Source organism: Equus przewalskii, chromosome 27, assembly GCF_037783145.1.
Source record: "Equus przewalskii isolate Varuska chromosome 27, EquPr2, whole genome shotgun sequence".
NCBI classification, from domain to species: Eukaryota; Metazoa; Chordata; class Mammalia; order Perissodactyla; family Equidae; genus Equus; species Equus przewalskii.
In genome coordinates, this window is record NC_091857.1 from 39,253,733 (window position 1) to 39,276,563 (window position 22,831).

Here is a 22,831-nt window from a genome sequence, read left to right on the forward strand (position 1 = left end):
TCGACAATACCAGATGTTGGTGAGGAGATAGAAAAATTGGAACTCGCATGTAGTGATGCAAGTGTAAATTTGTACAAGCACTTGGGAAAACTCTGTGGCAGTGTCTGCTAAAGCTTAAACACGTGCCTGTCCTGTGACCCAGCAGTCCCATTCCTAGGTGTGTGCTCAAGAAAATGAGGCCAACCAGAAGACAAGCACGGGAATGTTCAGAGGAGCTTGTGAACTGGCAGAGGGTCTGACTTTGGTTGATTTCCTGGCTCTGTTTCCCTAGGAATAGATAGAGTTGGTGCAACTATGGACCCAGACGACATGGCTTATGATCAGATCGCCTTCAATGTGTGGGTTGTGTCTGGACTGGGAGACTGCAGACACCTGAGGGTGAGGCCTTGTTCTAGGCCCCCCTTGGTGGCAACTGCTGTTACCTCGCGGTATCCGTGCGGCTGTTACAGGAGATGGTGGTCCCAGGCCCACAAGGCTTCGTGAGGGACCCAGTGCCGAGCCCTCCTCCTGCACAGCTGCTGCCGGGATTCTTGCAGGAGAGGGGCCCCTGATGGTGCCTGCCCGTGCCCTTCTGAGTCTGAGGAGGCTCCCTTGCCAGGGAGGGGGCAGCATTGCAAATAGTTTTATCCGGAGTAGCCAAACCCTGGAAACAACCCAAACGCCTGCCAACAGGGCGATGGATCAGTAAATTGTGGCATATTCGCAGAGAGGCGTGATACCCAGCAGGGAAGAAGAACTAGCTGCTGATAGACTCAGCAAGGCTGAATCCCACTGACATTGTGCTGGACAGCAGGAGCTGTATGCAGAAGAGCTCGTGCTGTGGGATTCTGTTTGTATGAAGCTCAGCAGTCAGGCAAAAGTCACTGGTGGTGACAGAAGTCAGAATAGCGTTCCTTTTTGGGGTGAGTGTTCACTGGGAAAAGGCTCAAGGGAACCTTCTAGGGTAACGGGAATGGTTGGTTTCTTGATTTCAGTGGCGATTACATATGTAAAAATTCATTGAGCTCTAAGCTTAGGATTTGTACCCTTTACGTATCTCGCTATATGTATTTTGTAGCTTATTTTTTTAAATGAATAATGAAATGAATGAAATCAATGAAAAAAGTATTACTCCAATTTTGTTTTAAATGCATTTGTTTCACTAGAATGTCCAAAAGCCTCAGATGCTGCACTGTGGAAGTTCTGGGCTGCCAGAGAGCCCAGCTCCGTCAGGACTTTGGGATGGGCAGGGAAGAAGCAGGAGAGCTGGTCCCTTTGGGGTGTTTACATGGGCTCTGGTTGGGAGCCGAGACAGACAGACACACAGAAAGGAGCAATGTAAGAGGTAAATGGCATGTGAAACATAGACACCATAGGACACACCAATTAATATGCAGATGTTTTTCAGTAAAAACTTAAATTTAAAATGGTGTGCAGCAGGAAATGTAGGAAGCTGCGATAGTCTCTGACGATAGAGGCCATTAGAACGCTACAGCTGCTGAGCAGAACTTGTGGTGGAAACCAGAGCGTGCGGGAGCGGTGAGCACTGTGAGGGCTGTGGTACCCAGAGGAGGGGCTGGCTGCGGTCCCCAGGCAGCACTGGGGAGGATTCCGGCTTCAGTTACAGAACGAACACTGCTTCTGTGGTAATAGGGTAGAGCACTGTGAGTCACGGGGCACACCTTTGTTCTTTGTCGTGCATCTGTGTCTCCGTGTGGGCACCTGCCTGGTGTTTCCTCTTCCTGCTGCCTTTGACCTCCTCCAGACTGGAAGTTGAAACTTCAGCAGCAGCCAGTGCCTGCCCCTAGGTTTTCTTTTTTTACCCCTAGAAAAGCTACTGCTGACTGATGCTGCTACTTTTTACACACTATTTTTCAAACTTACCAAAGTGGTACTTTCTCTTTGGAGAAAACAAACATACCAAGAAAAGATCTATTCCCTAATCTTTCCACAAAGTAGTACCATGCTTTACGTCATGGTGCGAGTCTCTAGATTCCTTCCATGCATACATGTGTGCCATACGGGTCCATTGCTTTTGGCTCTCTGCCGGTTTGGAGAGTGGCCCAGCGCCCAGGGGCTCAGGCCCCTTGATCCCGGAAACCGGCCGCCTGCAGCTGGCTGCTCATACCCACAGCTCCAGGGCTCCCCTCCATGGCACTCCCTGCTCTGACTCCTGGGTGTTCTTTCCCCTCCTTGGATTCATCTGAATCAGAAGACTCTTAACCTAAAGCGCTGTGTATAGCCCTGCTTGGTATGCACCCTTCATTCTCCCTGGCTAATTACCAGTGTGAGCCTGGGGAGAGGTGGCATGGTTAGCAGAAGTTTCCATACAGTTGGGTACCTGTGCTGGTGGTGTCTTGTGAGGTGAAAGTACCCAGATGGCCTGGCACCTGGGAACCTGGAGGTGCGGAGAGGCGAGGTCAGCTCGCTCAGAGCCCGCCCTGTTTGACTGGGGAGGGAGGAGCGTGCTCTGTTCAGGGTCCCAGAGCTGTGTCCTGCCAACCAGCTCTTCTCTACATCCCTGTGGGTTTGATCCATTGTCCAGGTGAGAAAGTTGTACCACTTTATGAAAGTAGCTTCTGATCACATAATTTTTTTCTATGCTGATTATTCTTTTCAAAGGATCTAAGTAGTTTATCTCATTTTTCAAAAACTGGGCAATTTAGCTTTGATGGGAACATTTAATGGCACTCTCCGTTCTCTGCACTTGGCTCTGCGTCCTTTTCTTTGTGCTCAGAGTGCATTGAAGGAGTCCTTCTTGCATAAGTCAGTTTTATCTGCATTATATAGCTCTTCACTTGTCAAGTGATGTAGAATTGCTTCTTAAGTTTCCATTTTGAGTAGTACCAGTTAACATATCTCACCAAAACTGGGATACCAGTCGTAAGATACCTCACGATGTTAGTGCCACCCAGAACACAGTCAGCACTGCCAAGTGTTAGGGTTAAGATGCCATCAGTTGTGAGACACAGTCCTATTTCAGAGATACTAAAATGTGAAAAAAAAAATGCATCTTAGAGCCGATCATATACAGTAGATGCTTTTGTATTTCTGATAATATAGGATTATTGTTATTACTATTGTTTTACCGAGGAAGATTCGCCCTGAGCTAACATCAGTTGTCAGTCTTCTTCTATTTTGTATGTGTGTCACTGCCACAGCGTGGCCACCAACGAGTGGTATAGGTCCATGCTCAGGAACTGAACTCAGGCCGCTAAAGCAGAGCGTGCCAAACTTAGCCATTAGGCCATGGGGCCAGCCCCATAACATTATTTTTTTAATAGAAAGACTCAAGTATATACAGAAGTAGAGAGGATGATATGGTGAACTTCTGGGTACCCAGCACCAGCTTCAGTGGTCGCCAGCCAGCGCACAGGCAATCTCTTAATTCATCTGTGTCCCTGTCCACTTTCCGCTGGATTATTTTTCAGGCAAATCCTAGACATCATGTTTTATTTGTATGTAAATATTTCAGTCTGTATTTCTAAGCAACGGGAGCTCTTTTTTACAAACATACTCACACCTAAAAAAATAGGAATTAGGAATTGTGGTTGATTTTTTTTGGTGCGATTATGTTTGTAAAAAAGAGCATTACCATTAACAGTAATTCCTGAATATCATCTAATAGTTACTCAATATTTCAGATTTCTCGTTTTGAACATGCTCTTTCTGAAAGGTGACCAAGTGGTTGCCTGGCAAAGGCCACTCTTCCCTTCATAATATGTGTTGTTCAAACTGAGATGTGACATCTCTCAAACTTAGAGTAAGTGCTGAGAGTCGGCCTTTCTGTAGGCTTCTTTTCTTAGTAAGCTTTTTAAAATGCATTATTGAAAGCTGTGTCCCTGCCATGTCACTCATTGTCATCAGAAAGATGAAACCCAGTAATATCTCTGGACCCAGATCACTCCTTTCCATAGGTGAGCGGATGTCACTTTGGTTGCCATCCCCTTATCCTCCCGGTGGCTTTGCAGATGACAGCACCGTTAGATTGGGTCGCTGCTTGAACGTGTGGGAGTGTGTGCTTTCCCTGAGTGCTGTTCTCACGCACCTGCACTTGTCCCCTCCCAGGTCTCTGTCCCGCCTGGCGCTCTGGACTGCTGGGTGTTTCTGAGCTGCCTGGAGGTGTTGCAGAGGATAGAGGGCTGCTGTGACCGGGCGCAGATAGACTCGAACATTGCTCACACCGTGGGTTTGTGGAGCTATGCCACAGAGAAGGTAACTGCAGCTGAGCGCAGACGTGTGCGCTGTCCTGGGCGGTGCTCTGGGGCGGTTGGAGTAAGCTGTGTGAAGAAGTGCTGTCCACCCATCAGCACACGGGTGCTCTCGGCACTTAGGGCGTCTGGTAGCAGCCCTAGATGAGATGCTCCCCTGCTAGTATTGCTTTATTCAGCAGAGACCGAGCACTTGCTTTGCTTATGCTAAAGGCTGGTTCTAGGCCAGGAACTGGGGGGAGAGGGTAGAGAAAAGGGTGAAGCCTGGAACATTGCGTACAAATGCAGAGTGGCTTCCGCTTCAGTGACTGATGGCAGTCCCGTGTGTGCGACAGGATGGCCTGCTGGGGTTGGGGTCACGGGGCTGCAGATTGAGTGGGAGACCTTGAAAGCTTGGGAGAATGTAGCTAGGTAAATGGTGTAAGCTGAGAATTCCAGCCGCAGAGCCACTCTGAGAATTACTGTGTAGGGAAGGTGTGAGTTTGAGATTACTCCAGTAAGAAATATTTTTATATCCAGATAAGAATCACTTGGATAGGAGAGCTAGATTTCTTTTAGAATTAGGTGGATTTTAATTTTTATATTTAAATTTATAAATTTGCTGCTTACTCTAATGGCAAATTAATTGAAATTGTGGGTTTATCTCAACAGCTAAAGTCCTTGGGCTATCTGTGTGGACTTGTGTCCGAAAAAGGACCTAACTCAGAAGACCTCAATAGGACAGTTGATCTTTTGGCGGGTTTGGGAGCTGAGCGACCTGAAACAGGTACTTCCTGAGATGTGCCTGTGCGAGCAGGACCGTGGAAAGTAATGAATATGCTGGTTGTAACCTGCATGTGGTAACTAAAGTTCTGCCAATGTAATTACTTACTATTTGGGGAATTATACTCCTTATTAGCTGACCGGATTAATACACAGGATGTTTTGCCTTTTAATAACATAAAGAAATGTTAGAAATAATTTAGGAAATTGGAAGGATTTTTACAGATGTGCCTGAGTTTCTGAGAGGCCTAAGTGAGCAGCTCGTGGCTCTTTCCAGCCTGTGTGGCGCTCCAGTGCAGTGACCCCCGATTCCAGATGACCTGTCTTTCTAACAATATGGCCAGACAGATCCTTTCACTCAGTAAATTACTCCTGGGTAAGAAAGCACTTTGAAAGGAGCATTACTCGTTCTTTCACCTGTGAATGTAGTGATGAGTATGGTTTAGCAAAACTGCTGCTAAAAGTAAAGAATACCTAATGAGCTGGGAGGACTCTGACTAAATTGAAAATGTGTAATATTTACATTGCACTGTTTCAACCTGAGACCACCGCAGATCATTTTGGAAGTAATTTAATTCTTTGGAGGATTTGTAATATGTACTTTTAAAAATTCTAGTCTTAATCAAAGATAAAAGTATTAAATGAAGAGTTTAGACTATTTCGTGAATATGTTAATTGGACAGGAATACAAGTAACAGTGTAGTTTCAGTGGCATGGCCATGTTCATCGTTTCCACAAGCATCAGATGGAGTCACCTACCTTGGCATTTGAGGGTAAATGTGAACTCATATGATTGGATGTAATGAACATGAATAAAGACTCTTATTTCTTTTCTTTTAAGCCAACACAGCTCAGAGTCCTTATAAGAAACTCAAAGAAGCATTATCATCAGTGGAAGCTTTTGAAAAACACTACTTAGTAAGTATTACAAATGTTCCCCATCTATGTGGCAGAAAACTCGTCCCTAGAAGGCTCTGCTGCTCCATCACCTTCTGCCCTGGGAGTGAACTGGTCTTCGGGATCTCCACCCCCTCCTCCTTGTTGGCCCTTTAAGTTTCTTTGGTACCCTAGGGAGTTGTGATGAAACCTGGAATAGTTGTTGTTCATCAAATGTTTATTAGTATCCGTGGTGCCATAATTAGGCATAAGAGAATCTTTGGATATTTATAATTTTGTTCAAAATGGTACTGCTCCTTCAATAGAATAGAAATTGTAAGAAAGGATAATGAATCGTTTTCTGTGTACACAGGAATAATTTGGACTTGAACAGAGCTATTGTGCTTTATTTTAAAGGGTTTAAATTTGGGAGAGACCTTACAAGGCAACGTAGGTAGAAGCTTGGTGGATCCGCTTTGTTCCCAAGTCACAGTTAACTCGGGAGCGTTCGACGGTAGACTGTAGTGTTCCTGTTAGCCAAAAAGTGAGAAAAATATTAAAAATGTAACCCACATACAGAAAGTACTTTGAAAAGTTAAATATTCTCTGCCTGCTGAGTTTGTGTTTCTTTTATTATGCTTCATAATTTACACACAAGCTAAATGACTGTATAAATCTCACATTACGTTAAAACAACACGAAAATAGATGCAAAGTGAAAAATGACACGTTAATAAGGAAGTCTTTTGCTTCAGCTTTGGGTAAATAAAGATAGAATTTGTCTAGCATTAAAATTAAAGAAGAGAATTATGTGGTCTTTTGCGTTCCCACAGGATTTGTCCCACGCTACCATGGAAATGTGCACAAGTATCGGGAGGGCTCGGTCTGCTAAGCTCGTTGGGAAGGACCTGGCAGAGTTTTACATGTAACTGATTTTGAACTTTTCTTTGCATTTTAAACATTTCCTACATGTAGTAAGAGAAAATTTGTTGTGTATGGAGTTAGTACAAAGTGTACATAAATTTGTAAAGTGAAAAATGTAGAATCTGTTAACCAATCTTTTTTTTTTCAATTTCTTCTAAAACCAAATGGAGAGATTTTTAGCTTATTATCCTTAATAGCTGCTATTGATCTTTGAGTTTCTTTTATTTAATTAAATTCATTTAATGAACTTATATAATATGTTATATATAGATATATGTAGGTAATATATATAATAATACATGTAATATACATATTATAATTAAATTTATTTAATTAAATAATTATGAGGAAATATTGAAGACTCTGCATCCAATGGCAAGTGAATTGGGATATGGATCCTTAAATATCTTGTTCTATAGCAGTTTCTCTAGTTTATATCATATGCCTCCTAGGAGGATTGAAATTCTCGAGGTCAGTGATGTCAGGTAACTGCATGTCTTGTATCTGTGAGAGAGAGGCGATTTGTGACTGACTAAGAGATGGTGTGTATAAAATGCTGTAAACGTTTCCAGTCTAGCTCCAGCTTTGGAGTTGAATTCTAGAGAAAAGACTAAAAACTTAGCCTGTTTCTCATGTGTTTGATAAAATCAGCCTATCCAGGAGAAGAACCCTGGCTGGCATCAATTGCTCTTTCAAAGTACTGGAAAGAGATATAAATTACAAGGGAAAAGATGTTTAAGTTTCCTCAAAAGCAATGTGTGTTTGAAATGACGTCTTGAACTGTTTAATAATTTCATTGGATGAAACAAGAAAGAATAATTTTAACTGATTGAAGTGGCTGCAAAGAGATGCATAGATCATCTAAATGAACTTACTAGTTTTCCAAATGTGGTTGCAGCAGCTAGCCAGTCACACAACCAGCTAACGGCCGAGTTGGCTAGCATTTGGCTCTCTTGAGTCTCCATCTTTTGTATCTAAGGAGTAAGTTATTAGTTAATGGAGCAAAGACGCCATATTCTCAGACACTCTGAGTGGAGCCCGCCGGGACCCTGGTCCCTCCTGAGGCCGGGAGCTCCTGTGGGATGCTGCTGACCTGCTGGTCGGAGACTGCGGTCCTGGTTCCAGCTCGGCCGCAGACCAGCTGGGTGAGCACCAGCTTCTGTCTCCGGGGGCTGGATACCCAATGGTCTGTAGACTCCCTTCCAGCTCTAGAAGGAAGAATCTTCAGCTAGAGAGAGTAACTGAAGAAGTATGGAAGGTTCCAACCCCTTTAAAAAAACGGGGGTGGGAGAGAACCATAAAAGTCTAGAAAAACCAGTGCGCCAATTTGATAGGGTTAAAATTTATGTGAGAATTTGAGAACTCTGATTGCTTCAACTGTAGGGTAATGAAAGCTGGGATGTCTTCCAAGGATGCCTAGAGAGTGAGTGCTTATTTAGTGGTGGCCTTTGTCCCCTGAATTCAGTGGTCCCCCCTCTGGGGAAGGCCGGGGCACCCATGCTGTCGCTGAGGCCGCGGCAAGCTCTTGTTCGTTGTGCTTTGCATTTGTTTTATTCTGAACACCTTGAGGGTTTCAGCTGGACTGGGAAGGTCTGCTCTGGGGCGGCAGGTGCTGCTCCTTCACTTCTTCACAGTTCTCCGTAAGCCTCTGCACCGCTCCGTGCTGTTTGCCTGGGTTTCAGAGTCGGCCCAAGCTCTCCTCTTGGCTGGGCCGTATAGACTGCTTCAGCGTTGACCTGTCTTCTCTAGGTGGTGTGGCACGGAGCCCAGGTCTCCTGCCTTCCTCGATAACTAGCTGTGTACCTGTGGACAGATTCTTCCCCTTCTTTTACCCTTGGCATTCTTATGTGTCAGCTTTTGAAATAGTGAACAATGCCCTCACTTTTCTTATCCTGAGATTCAATTAGGAAAGTTCTTAGACTAGTGTGTGATGCTAGGCAAACGGTGTGTGTGGGATTATCACTGTGAGCCCATTTCTCGGCTCCAGTTACGCATTCCTGATTTAGTACCCTTTCTCCTGCCAGGGCAGTGGTTGGAGAAGGACGTCTAAAGATGGTACAAATGTCATGACGTGGGGTTGCAAAGGGTGGAGGGCAAGTCATGAAGATTATGTTGAAGTTCGTTGATTATCATGAACCATAATGAAAGCTTCTGTTTGTTGATTGCAAGGAGGAAAAAGTCTCCACAAAAGGCAGAAATGTATCTTCAAGGAGCATTGAAAAATTACCTGGCTGAGGGCTGGGCACTGCCTATCACACACACAAGGAAGCAACTAGCCGAATGTCAAAAACACCTGGGACAAATTGAAAAGTATCCTTTAAGTTTAGTATTTTCATGAAATAGGAAAATCGCTTTCTGTTTGTACAGCAGCAATGCCCATAGTTGAGTGTTTAATAAACACCTACTAATTAGAGAAAAATGCCACCTTGCACATAATTACTGGATCGAATATAAGTTAAATGCCTAGTCAACATATTTGATCTCTTTTTGAGTTCCTAATAACCTAAGGAAAAAAAGAAGAATCCACATGGGGCTGCAGTCCAGGGGTCCTGAGGCCGTAGAGGCTGTCCACGCAGCACCCTCAGTGTGAGGCCCCCTCTCTGGGCCCCTTGACTCTGCACTCCAGCTACCTTCAGACCAGCAGCCTCTTAGCCAGCGATCGCCACTTAACTGAAGAGGAACGGAAATACTTCTGCCAGGAGATACTCAGCTTTGCCAGCCAACAGACAGTGAGCCCAGGTAAGACTCAATTTTAAAACTTTTTATTAGGGGTATTTTCAAATATTATAGAAAAGTAAAAAGAATAATACAATGTATACTAACTACCTGCATTGAACAATTGTTAACATTTTGCTGCGTAGCAAACATGTACCTGTATCTTTCTTTCTTTTCACTTTTCTCTTTTTGCTGAACTTCAGGGCAACTCCAGACCACCTCTAACACTCTACGCTGAAACGGTTTAGCGTGCGCACCCTGAAAACCAGGGTGGTCCCCCGCCACCCCAAAGAGGGGCAGGGTTCTACCTTCAGCTGCTAAGTAGCCCACATTCAGATCTCCCTCCTTGTCTCAAAAAAGGTCTTCATAAATTATTTTAGTCGAGTCCAGTCAGAGCACATCCTGTAGCTGATTGTAGTATCTCAATTCTCTTTTGATTTAGAACAGTTCTTCCCATTTCTTTTTCTTTTTTCAAGACGTTGACTGTTTTTAATATAACAGCTTTATTGTGGTAGAATTCACGTACCATTCATCCCCTCATTTGCAGTGTACAATTCAATGACTTTTAGTATATTCACAGATAGGTGCAGCCATCATCACAGTCAATTTTAGAACATTGTTATTACCTCAAAAAGAAGCCCCATCCTTATCTCCTCCCAGCCTCCCTCCTACCCCTGGCAACTGCGAGTCCGCCTGCTGTCCCTGTAGAGACCCATTCTGGCTATTTCGTGTAAATGAAGCGTACACTGTGTGGTCTTTTGTGACCAGCTTACTTCCCTCAGCATGATGTTCTCAAGCTCCATCCATGTGGTAGCATGTCAGTATTTCATTCCTTTTTATGGCCGAATAATATCCCGTTGTATGGATAGACCACATTTTGTTTATCATGCGTTGTTTGACGTTTGGGTTGTAAGACACTGACTTGTTAAAGATACTGAGCCAGTTGTCTCATAGACTGTCCCACCTTCTGGACTCTGTTGGGTGTTCTCACGTGGGAGTGTCCAACAGGAAGGTAGATGTGAAAGGCGTAGATTCAGGCTGGATGTTTTGGCAAATATACTTTATAGACAATGCAGTGTGGTAAGAGTAAATTTATTGTACCATTTAGTTCCTTGTGTTTAGTCTTTCAAGAAGAGTACTTATTTAAAATAGTTACTGTCTTAGTCAGCTCGGGCTGCCATAACAAGTGCCATAGACTGGATGCTTAAACAACAGGCAGTGATTGTCTCCTGGTTCTGGAGGCTGGGCATCTGAGATCAAGATGCCAGCAGGGCTAGTTTCTGATGAGGACTCTCTTCCTGATTTGCCCTGTGTGGCAAGGAGAGACAGAAACAGAGAGAGGGGGAGACAGACAGAGACAGGGAGAGACAGAGACAGAGAGGGGGAGAGAGAGACAGAGAGATGGGGAGAGAGTGAGACAGACTGGGAGAGACAGACAGAGATGGGGGAGAGAGAGACAGAGAGAGAGGAGAGACAGAGACAGATACGGGGGGAGAGAGAGACTGAGAGAGAGACAGAGACAGGGCAGAGAGAGACAGACAGGGAGAGACAGAGAGAGACGGGGAGAGAGTGAGACAGAGACAGGGAGAGACAGAGATGGGGAGAGAGAGACAGAGACAGGGAGAGACAGAGAGGGGGGAGAGAGAGACAGAGACAGAGAGGGGGGAGAGAGAGAGGCAGGGAGAGACAGACAGAGGGGAGAGAGACAGACAGGGAGAGACAGAGAGGGGAGAGACAGAGACAGATGGATAGAGAGACAGGGAGAGACAGAGAGACGGGGAGAGAGACAGAGACAGGGAGAGACAGAGAGACGGGGAGGAAGAGAGACAGACAGGGAGAGGCAGAGACAGAGGGGGAGAGAGAGAGACAGAGGCAGGGAGAGACAGAGACAGAGAGAGGGGAGAGACAGAGACGGGGGAGAGAGAGAGGCAGGGAGAAACAGAGACAGGGAGAGGGAGACAGAGACAGTTCTCTCTGTTGTCTCTCTCTGGTGTCTCCTCTTATAAGGGCACTGATCCCTCAGGATCTCAGCTGAACCTAATGATCTCCTAAAGGGCTCACCTCCAAATACCATCACATTGGGAGTTAGGGCTTCAGCTTAAGAATTTTGGGGAACACGATTCAGTCCAAAACAGTTACTAACTACTTGGAAGCCACTGTCTCCGAAGGTTCTGGCTTCAGGTTCATTTGGTCATTGACTGCTAGGGTGTATTTCACTCCAGTCAGGCCGTCTGGATGGGCTTCTCAGGAGCAACATAGCCTTGCTTTGTTTGGTTTTTGAGATTCTTTAATGTGCCCCAAGTGGTCGTTGGTAGAGCCATGTGCCAGGTGTGCTGTATGTGATGTGTGCATGAGACTGTGCAGTTAGGCCTTTCCTACCCACATTGCTTGGCATCTCTATATGAGTAAAATATTCTGTGCTTGTCCTCCATTTTCTTGTGGTTTTATAGCATCAATCTCAGCAAGTCCTTTAGGCGATTAGTGTTCACTAGATACTTACTGGTCAGTCCGGCAGCCTTGTGAATTTTCTAGACAAACCAGGTGCCGGTGGAAGGGATGGCAGAGAGCGCGGTGGGTTCTTCTCCCCTTGCTGACTGTGGGGCTGGGGCCCCGTTGCCCTCCTGTGGTCCAGGAGGCAGGGCTCCCCGCTTCACTGGCTGACGTCAGAGGCTGGCAAACACCTGGATTTATTTCCAGATACGTAGAGGGACACAGCTGTCTTGAGAACTTCTTTATGTGCGTGAGAAAGCGGTAGAATTCCTTGAAACAGCTCTAGGAATTGGACTTACTTACCGATTTTGTTTTGAAATTGAGACGTTAACTGACCTGTATTTCTCTTAGGTTTGCCAAAACAGAACTTAGAAACCTTTGTTTCTTCAGATTTCATGATTTCCAGACGTTATGTGTGTGTGTGTTTATGTTGTGCTTTTGACGTGTGGAGCTCTTTTTGGTGTGTGTGACAATGGCTTGAGGTTGGGAATCTTTGAACCATCTCTTGAATATCGTTGCTTCTTGCTTCTCACGTTGAGCGCGCTCCAGCTGGCCTGACGGTAGCCAAGGTCTTGCTGCCTCTCTCATCCAGCAGTGTGACTTGGGAAGTAAGACATGGTAATGTGTATTTGCAGGTCACAAAATAGTCCTCCCTATGCAGTCTTTTGCACAACTGAGAGATCTCCATTTTACCCCTTCCACTGCGGTGGTCCACGTGGGCGGTGTTTTGTCCGTGGAGATAACCATCTGCAGTCAGATGCCTGTCCCTGTCCGCGTGGAGCAGATTGCCATCAGCGTCCACTTCAGCATTGAGAAGAACAGCTACCGGAAGACAGCTGAGTGGCTTACCAAGCACAAGGCATCCAATGGGGTCATTCACTTTCCGACGGAGCCCTCGCCTTTCCCCGCAGCCCAGAACAGCTTACCAGCCCTGGAGCTATACGAGATGTTTGAGAGAAGTCCTTCCGATAATTCCTTGCACACGACAGGGATCATATGCAAAAACGTTCACATGCTCCTGAGAAGGCAGGAAAGCAGCGCCTCTCTGGATGTGCCCTCAGGTGTGGCCCTGGAGGACGGGGCCCACGTGCTAAAGTGTAGCAGTGTGACTCTGGAGCCAGGGGCCAATACGATAACGTTCAGGACGCAGGTATGTGTGGGGAGGGGGTGACTGTGGAGGCCGTCAGGAAGGGGTGTGGAGCTTGCAGAACTGTCTGAAGTGTGATGAGAATCGAGGGGGCCTCTGTCCAGTTACCCTGGTTTTGTTTTATCCCTAAGGAAAAATAGGCTGACATTGAAAAAATTCGTTTATACTTATACAGTTTTAAGGCAGTTGGTAAATTTTGAATGAAGTTCTTAACATAGATCATCATTTGTCTTCTCACTGGATTTACTTAGTTTTTTTCCCTTTGTATTAAAATACACCCTCATTTGTTAAAATGAGGAGATTTCAAAAAAGATGGCGCACTTTCATATTAAACTTGATTTTCCTTTAGTAGCTGCATGGATGTCAAAACAGTTGCTTCTGACTCATTCTGATTGAACTCTTTCCCCAGTGCAGCGTGTCCTCGAAGTTCCACCAACTGAAGGGGATTTTCCCAGTGGACGTACAGCTCTTTGTCGCCTGCATTTTTAGTCTAGTCTGAGAGCAGGCCTTAAATCGCATGCTGAATGTCTCCATTAAATAACTTCTCAGGGGCCAGCCCCGTGGCCAAGTGGTTAAGTTTGCAGGCTCCACTTCAGCAGCCCAGGGTTTCGTGGTTCGGATCCTGGGTGCAGACATGGCACCGTTCATCAGGCCATGCTGAGGCAGTGTCCCACATGCCACAGCTAGAAGGACCCACAACCAAAATATGCAACTATGTACTGGGGGGATTTGGAGAGAAAAAGCAGAAGAAAATAAAAAGAAGATTGGCAAGAGTTGTTAGTTCAGGTGCCAATCTTTAAAAAAATACTTGTCAGAAGAGAATGCCGCAGATAAAGCTTATGAAATTGAAAATGCGTTATTAGCAGCATTAAGTCAAATTTGAGTGTCAGTTACTCAGAAAGTCATCGACTGAGACATTCTGAGGGCTCTTTTGAACAGCCCGAGTGTAGAAGTCTAGGCACAGAGCAGGAGGGTAAAGAGGATAAGACAGGGTCATTTCAAAGAGAGTCCAGCACGGCCTCCTTTAGGAAGCTCATAATCACGAGGATGGGTGACGACTTTCCAAATGCTTGCTTTTGACCCTAGGCCAAGGAGCCGGGAACATACACGCTGCGGCAGCTGAGCGCCTCGGTGGGCCCGGTGTGGTTTGTGCTCCCTCACATCTACCCCCTGGTGCAGTACGACGTGTACTCCCAGGAGCCGCAGCTGCACGTGGAGCCGCTCGCCGGTGAGTGGGCCGCGGGCTACAGGAGGCTGGGCTTGTTTTGTGCTTGTGCGTGTTGTGCTTCACGCGTTTACCAAGGAGTTGCTTGAAAGGAGGGCTTCCTACAACTTCAGACTTGTAGCGCTTCGGGCTGTGTCCCTCTTTGGGAGGCGTTTTGGTGGCACAGTAGAAATTTTGCCTGGGAACTAACTGGCTGTGACTCTTCTCTTCATCTGAATATTTACTTTCCTGTAATTGCTGACTTTAATGTTTAATAAAGATGCTGTATCTGAAAATAAGAAAAATTGGCCAATGTCTACTGCAGAGAATTTAATAAGTAAATATAACTTCCTGCTTAGAGTTCAGGACGCTAAATGCTAGATTTAATTATGTTCTATACTCTGATCAAAAGTCTTTTCCTTTGAAAGTGTTCATTAAACTTGATCCCCTGGCACAGCATTTGAGAAACTCAAAGCTGCTGTCCTTGTTGTTAACTTTTAAAATTGGAAGGAGTTGGTGTGAACGAATTACTGAAGACCACGTGGCCCTCAGTTAAAACACGAGTGAGCAAGCGTCCCAGTTGTTTAGGCTGGAAGCAATGTATTTATTTCCTGGTTTCTTCCATTTGGAAAAAATAAATCAAGGAAACCATTTGTTTTTCTCTATTTGCTCTTCCCATACTCCCTGTTTCTCTACTTTTAAACTTCTCCCAGGGCTGCCAGGAAAGGCCCTCGGATGCCGAACACAAGAGTCTCTCAAAACAGTTCTTCCGTCAAAGAAGCTTTTGTGAAAAAGGCTGAGCTCTGTTGCTGGGAGGTCCTGGACGTACCAGATGAGACCGGCCGGGCCGGGCGTGCTCATGCCTCTGTTTTGCACTGCAGCCCCTCCCTCCCTCTTGTCTGTTTTTTCTTAGCTCTTGCCTCCCTCCTTCTCCCTTCCCTGGAGGGGATTCTCAGAAACCTCAGCTCATTCCACGTCTTCATTCTGTCTAGGAGAAAGCGGTAGCCATGCTCTCTATCTCACTGTTTGTGGACCAAAGATCCTGCAGGCCTGACCTGAAAAAGCCAGAGAAAATTCTGAATAGCAGCAGCACATTCGATATCGTTAGTCTCTTCTTTAGCATCATTCTCTGATTCTCTCTTACTAACTTATTGGCAGGTAAATTTTGAGACTCAAACACGGTTGCCACTGTGATCACTAACTCTCTAAGCCAGGCGGTGCTAAGACCTCAGTCTCGCATATGCTCTTGTTCCTAGCAAGAGCCCACTCAACCCTGAGTCCACGTAACGGAGATGGAGAGTGAGGGTGGAGGGATGGCAACTGAGGGAATTTGTGGAGTATCTCAAGTGAACAAATCTTTTCTAGTAGAAGAAACAGAGTGTCCTTTTAATCTCAGCGTAGGCCCTCCATTGGTACTCTTGGTTGATAGTGATGCTAATTGCTGTCTTCTTCCCTTTAGATAGCCTTTTGGCTGGTATTCCTCAGAAGGTCAAGTTCACTGTCACTACTGGTCATTACACAGTAAAAAACGGGGACAGCCTCCAGCTCAGCAACGCGGAAGCCATGTTCATCCTGTGTCACGCAGAGAACAGAGCAATGATCTATTCCAACACGAGAGGTGAGGCGGCAGTCACATAGCAAAGGTGAACTCTTGGCATTGTCATGCACTGTGAGGATGTAAGCAGCCTGTCATCCCTGCCATCCTCAAGTGGTGTCTGAGGACCTCTCCTCCCTTTGGCTTTTGATGGCAATGTCCTGCCTGTAGGTGGACGGTGACCCTACCCCTCGGCGGGTCATTAGATTTGGCAGGGATAGATTGAGAGCTGTGCACGTGCTCAGTGGCCAGGCAGCGCTGACCTTGCTGAGGACTTGTGAGGCAGCATTATAGCCTGGGTCCATGCTCCACGGTGATGCTCGGCTGGCCTCTACCTCCTTCCACCCTCCCCAACCCTCCTCACGAAAAAGCAAAAGCAAATCAGTCTTTCCAGGTGCTGGTTAGAGTGCTAAGAAAGTCCCATCTCCCCAATCTCTGGCCATGAGGTATCGAGAGGGAAGGAGGCTGTGCCCTGTTTGAGTGGGAGTTGATCTGGTGGTGGGACGGAGTGGGAACACGTTGTGCAGGGACACACACAGTACTGGAGTGGGCCACGTGGGAAGTGTCCCTTTTCTGTCTTTAGACTGAGCACAATGACAGTTGTCTGAGCCACTACCAGCCGACTTTTATGCAGTGTCGCTCTGTCTTAGGGGTTTTGTTCCTGATTTTCCTGCCTCTTCCCTCCCAAGTCAAGCCTTCCTAGACACACCCTTCCACGTGCATAGGAGCGGCAGGAGTTGGGCTGGAACTTCACTGCTGGGCCCATCACCTGCTCGAAGAGAAAGGAACAAGGAAAACAGGGAATGTGTTAGAAGTGACTTTTTCTATTTTTCCTAGAAAAAGCTTCTGATGCATTGCTCCGGGTGCAGTCCTCTGACAAGGTCACAAGCATCAGTCTGCCTGCTGCGCCTGCATACCACATGATCGAATTTGAACTGGAAGTTCTCTCTTTACCTTCAGCTCCAGCAAGTGGAGGGGAAAGCAGTGTGCTGGGGGTAACTGAGCCCCATAGGAAGCATAAGGACACGCAGAAAGCTGGCCACTGCATGGCTACCACGGACCACAAAGTAAGGAGGGGCTGGAACTGCTCAGCCTGTGGTGGCAGCCTCTGTCTGTCCTGCATGTTGTGAAAGACAGTACATAAGAGAGAACTTTTGTTGAAGTGGCAGATTTCTAGTTCTTGATATCTCAGGCTCTCGTTGGGTTTGGCACTTGTCTGTGGATCACCGCTTCTTAGATACAGGGTGCATCTTGTAAGGACAAAGGCAAACTTTTCTATTCCAACTCAAGAGGGAAGGACAGTTTATTGTAAAAGATAGAGTGTTTGCTTAGGCGGAGGTGGGTTTGGGTCCGTGGTCCATTTGTCCTCGTGCTTGGGCTGCAGGGAGTGCTGTGTCGTGCTGTGCTTCATTTCTGTGCCCTGGAACATCACATCAAACTTAGCAAGCAAGAACTTCTGTCATTTTATGCTTTGGTGCTGGTATTTATTGACAGTTATTTGAGAGGTTCATGACTTTGATCCTAGGTCCACAGTCTGTTAGCTCACGGAACATGTTGTTAACGTTGTGCTTATTCCGGGTGTGTCCATGTCTTGTAACACAAATATCTGTTCTGAAGGCTTTTGAACAGCCCATGTGTAGAAGTGTAGGCTTGTGGTCCCATAGGACTGTGTATATTTGTATTCTTTTAAAAGCTGCTACCTGAGGGTCTGGCTTCCAGTCAGCCTGAATCTAGGTGCTGAGATCCTCCCCTCTGGGACACTGACAGACTTGGCACATCCTCAATTACTGGGAGCTACTGAAAATATAATAGGCCGCCTGGACAAGCACAAAGGTTTGGGAGACTACCAAGAGCTAGGAGAGGGTTGAACGCCAAGGTTCATCTCCTACACAAGGCCACTCCTCCAAGATGGGAGAAGTGGTGGTTTTATTTGCTGAATAGAAACCAACAGAGTCAAGCAAATTGAAGAAACAGAGGAATATATTCCAAGCAGAAGAAAAAGATAAAACTTAAGGGAAACACTGTAATGATACAGAGATAAGTAATTTGCCTGAGAAAGAGTTCAAAGTAATGGTTGTTAGGATTCTCACTGACGTGGTCAATAGAATGGATGAACACAGTCAGAACTTCAACAAAGAGATGGAAAATAATAAGAAAGTGCCAAGTAGAAGTCACAGAGCTGAAGAATATAATAACTAAACTGAAAAATATGCCAGAGGTGTTCAACAGCAGACCAGGTGAAGCAGAAGAAAGGATTAGTCAACTCAAATACAAGGCAGTAGAACTCACCCAATCAGAGGCAGCAAGAAGAGAAAAGAATGAAAAACAGTGAAGATAGGGACTTGTGGGAAAGCATCAAACCAGAGTAACATTTGCATTATAATAGGGCTCCTAGCAGGAGAAGAGAGAGAAAAAGGGGTAGAAATTTCACTGGAAGAAATAATGGTTGAAAACTTCCCTAACTTGGGGAAGGAAACAGACGTCCAGATCCAGGAAGCCCAGAGAGTTCCAAACAAGATGAACCCAAAGAGATCCACACCAAGACACATTATAGTTAAAAATGTCAAAAGCTAAATACAAGGAGAGAATCTTAAAAGCAGCAAGAGAAAAGCAACTTATTACAAACAAGGGTACCCCTATAAGACTATTAGCGGATTTCCCAGCAGAAACTTTGCAGGCCAGAAGGGAGTGGCATGATATATTCAAAGTGCTGAAAGAAAAAGCTTCCCACCAAGAATGCTCTACTCAGCAAGGTTATCACTCAGAATTGAAGGAGAGAGGAAGAGTTTTCTAGACAAGCAGAAGCTAAAGGAGTTCATCACTACTCAATCAGCCTTGCAGAAATGTTAAAGGGATGTCTTTAAGACGAAAAGAAAAGGTGCTAATTAGTAACAAGAACACATGGAAAAATAAATCTCACTGGAAAGGTAAACATATAGTAAAGATAGTGGATTAATCACTCATAGAGCTAGTATGAAGGCTAAAATACAAAAATAGTAAAAATAACTGATTATAGTAGTTAAGGGATACGCAAGATAAAAAGATGTAAAATGTGATATCAGAAACATAAAACTTGGGGGAGGGAATGTAGAGCTTTAGAATGCGATCAAACTTAAGTTGTTACCAACTAAAAATAGACTGTTATACATATGTTGTTATACGTAAGCCTTATGGTAACCATAAAGCAAAAACCTATAGTAAATGCACAAAAGATAAATAGGAATAAGAATACCACTAAAGAAAGTCATCAAACCGCAAAGGAAGAGAGCAAGAGGAAAAGAAAGGAACAGAGAGGAACTACAAAAAATGGCCATAAAACAGTCAACAAAATTAAAAAAATAAGCACATACATATCAATTATTACTTTAAATGTAAATGGGCTAAATTCTCTAATCTAAAGACATAGAGTGGCTGAATGGATAAAAAAACAAGACCCATCTCTATGCTGCCTACAAGAGACTCACTGTAGACGTAAAGACAGACTGAAAGGGAAGGGATGGAAAAAGATATTCCATGCAAATGGAAAACAAAAGAGAGCTGGAGTAGCTATACTTAGATCAAACAAAATAGACTTTAAAACAAACACTGTAATAACAGACGAAGAAGGGTGTTACATAATGATAGGTCAGTCTAACGAGAGGAAAACATTTGTAATTATCTATACATCCAACATAGGAACACCTAAATATATAAAGCAAAGACTAACAAACCTAAAGGGAGAAACAGACAGCAATACAGTGATAATGAGGGACTTTAATACCTCGCTTTCATCCAGACAGCAAATCAGTAAGGAAACATTTGCCTTAAACACGTTAGACCAGATGGACTTAACAGACATTTACAGAACACTCCATCCCAAAGCAACAGAATACAGATTCTTCTTAAGTGCACATGGAACATTTTCCAAGATAGATCATATATTAGGCCACAGAATAAGTCTTAATAAATTTAAGAGGATTGAAACCATATCAAACATCTTTTACAACCATAGTGGTATGAAGCTAGAAATTAATTACATGAAGAAAACTGAAAAATTCACAAATATGTGGAGATTAAACAGCATACTGCTGAACAACCAATGGGTCAAAGGAGAAATCAAAAAATACCTTGAAACAAAAGAAAATGGAAATGTAACATACTACAATTTATGAGATGCAGTGAAAGCAGTAGTAAGAGGGAAGTTCACAGGGATAAATGCCTACCTCAATAAACAAGAAAAGTCTCAAACCACCTAGTATTCCACCTCAAGGAACTAGAAAAAGAAGAACAAACGAAGCCCAAACTTAGTAGAAGGGAGGAAATAACAAAGATTAGAGCAGAAATAAATGAAATAGAGACTAAAAAGACAATAGAAAAGATCAGTGAAGCTAAGAGCTGGTTCTTTGAGAAGATAAAATTGACAAATCTTTAGCAAGACTCACCAAGAAAAAAGAGAGAGGACTCAAATAGAATCAGAAACGAAAGAGGAACTGTTAGAACTGGTAACCACAGAAATATAAGGGATCATAAGAGACTACTATGAACAATTATATGCCAACATATTGGGCAACTTAGAAGAAATGGATGAACTCCTAGAAACATATAACCTACCAAGACGGAATCATGATGAAATAGAAAAACCTGAATTGACTGATTACTAGTAAGGAGATTGAATCAGTAATCAGAAACCTCCCAACAAACGAAAGTCCAAGACCAGACAGCTTCCCTGGTGAATTCTACCAAACATTCAAAGAAGAATTAATACCGGTCCTTCTCAGACTTCCAAAAAAGAGAAGAGGAAAGAACTCTTCCAAACTCATTTTATGAGGCCAGGATTACCTTGATACCAAAACCAGACCAGGATGCTACAAGAAAAGAAAACTACAGGCCAATATCCCTGATGAACATAGGTGCAAAAATTCTCAAAAAATTTTGGCAAACTGAATTCAACAATACATTAAAAGGATCATATACCATGGTCAAGTGGGATTTGATCAAGGGATGCAAGGATGGTTCAGTGTCTGTAAATCAGTCAGTGTGATACGCCACATTAACAAAATGAAGGATGAAAATTATATGATCATTTCAGTACATGCAGAAAAAGCATTTGACAAAATTCAACATCCATTTATGATAAAAACTCTCAGCGAAGTGGGTTTAGAGAGAATGTATGTGAACATAATAAAGGCTATATATGACAAGTTCACAGCTAATAATCATACTCAATGGTCAAAAGCTGAAACCTTTTCCTCTAAGGTCAGGAACAAGACAAGGATATCCACTCTTGCCACTTTTATTCAAAATAGTATTGAAGTCCTAGCCAGAGCAATTAGGCAAGAAAAAGAAATAAAAGGCATCCAAATTGGAAAGGAGGAAGTTAAATTGTCACTATTTGCAGATGCCATGATATATATAGAAAACCCTAAAGTGTCCATCAAAAAACTGTTAGAACTAGTAAACAAATTCAGTAAAGTTGTAGGATACAGAATCAATATACAAAAGTCTGTTGCATTTCTTTACACTAATAATGAACTATCAGAAAGAGAAATTAGGAGAATCCCTTTTACAGTTACATCAAAAATAATAAAATATCTAGGAATAAATTTAACCAACGAGATGAAAGACTTGTATATTGAAAACTACAGTGGCTGGCCTGGTGGCGCAGTGGTTAAGTTCTCACGTTCCGCTTTGGCGGCCTGGGGCTCACCAGTTCGGATCCCGGGTGTGGACATGGCACCGTTTGTCAGGCTATGCTGTGATAGGCGTCCCACATATAAAGTAGAGAAAGATGGGCGTGGATGTTAGCTCAGGGCCAGTCTGCCTCAGAATAAAAAAAAGAAAATTACAATGAATGAAATTGAAGAAGACACAAATAAATGGGAAGATACTCTGCTCGTGGATTAGAAGAATTGATATTATTAAAATGTCCATATTACCCAGTATAATATATGGATTCAACACAATCCCTATCAAAATTCCAGTGGCATTTTTCACAAAAATAGAACAAACAATCCTAAAATTTATATGGAACTACAGAAGCCCTTGAATAGCCAAAGCAATCTTGAGAAAGAAGAACGAAGCTGGAGGCATCATGCTCCCTGATTTCAAACTACAGCCATGTGCTGCATTACGGTGTTTTGATCAATGACAGACCGCATATACGACACGACGGTGGTCCCATAAGATTAGTACCATATAGCCTAAATGTGTAATAGGCTATGCCATCTAGGTTTGTGCAAGTGCACTCTATGATTTTGGCAAACCACAAAATCACCTAAGGAGGCATTTCTCAGAATGCAGCCCTGTTAAGTGACGCATGACTGTATATTACAAAGCTATAGTAATTAAAACGGTATGGTATTGGCATAAAAACCAGACACACAGATCAATGGAACAGAATAGAGAGCCCAGAAATAAACCTGCACATACTTGGTCAATTAATTTACAACAAAGGAGCCGCGAATATATAATAGAGAAAGAACAGTCTCTTCAATAAATGATGTTGGGGAAACTGGACAGCCACATACAAAGGAATAAAACCGGACTACCATCTTACACCATATACAAAAGTTAACTCAAAATGGATTAAAGACTTGAACTTAAGACCTGAAACCATAAAACTCCTAGAAGAAAACATAGGTGGTAAGCTCTTTGACATAGGCTTTAGCAATGATTTTTTAAATCTGACTCCAAAAGCAAAAGCAACCAAAGCAAAAACAAACAAGTGGGATAAAGAATTTCTACACAGCAAAGGAAACCATCCACGAAATGAAAAGGCAACCTACCGAATGGGAGAAAATATTTACAAATCATAAATCTGATAAGGAACTAATACCCAAAATATATAAAGAACTCATAGAACTCAATAGCAAAATAAAAACCTGATTAACAAATGGGCAGAAGATCTGAATAGACATTTTTCCATACAGATGGCCAACAGGTACATGAAAA

At 43.9% G+C, this 22,831-nt stretch overlaps 1 protein-coding gene and 1 long non-coding RNA gene across 13 annotated transcripts in view; one reads left to right on the forward strand and one right to left on the reverse strand.

Moving 5' to 3' along the window:
• The window catches only part of TRAPPC10 (trafficking protein particle complex subunit 10), a 102,344-nt gene that overhangs the window by 55,990 nt on the left and 23,523 nt on the right, over window positions 1-22,831 (forward strand). For 11 of the 12 annotated variants that reach the window (XM_070597779.1, XM_070597781.1, XM_070597787.1 and 8 more), the window contains 10 exons: window positions 4,048-4,194; window positions 4,842-4,956; window positions 5,794-5,870; window positions 6,661-6,752; window positions 8,921-9,061; window positions 9,378-9,490; window positions 12,592-13,106; window positions 14,190-14,331; window positions 15,767-15,925; window positions 16,739-16,968. In XM_070597779.1, the coding sequence (XP_070453880.1) occupies window positions 4,048-4,194; window positions 4,842-4,956; window positions 5,794-5,870; window positions 6,661-6,752; window positions 8,921-9,061; window positions 9,378-9,490; window positions 12,592-13,106; window positions 14,190-14,331; window positions 15,767-15,925; window positions 16,739-16,968 (1,731 nt within the window). Of the gene's footprint in view, window positions 1-897; window positions 1,325-4,047; window positions 4,195-4,841; window positions 4,957-5,793; window positions 5,871-6,660; window positions 6,753-8,920; window positions 9,062-9,377; window positions 9,491-12,591; window positions 13,107-14,189; window positions 14,332-15,766; window positions 15,926-16,738; window positions 16,969-22,831 lie in introns of those variants that run through there. The other variant, XM_070597792.1, reaches the window with a different exon arrangement.
• On the reverse strand, window positions 6,225-7,957 carry LOC139079939 (uncharacterized). Its single transcript, XR_011533989.1, has 3 exons — window positions 7,845-7,957; window positions 7,627-7,725; window positions 6,225-6,358 (listed from the first exon to the last, which is right to left on the reverse strand). It is a non-coding gene; the product is annotated as an uncharacterized lncRNA (long non-coding RNA).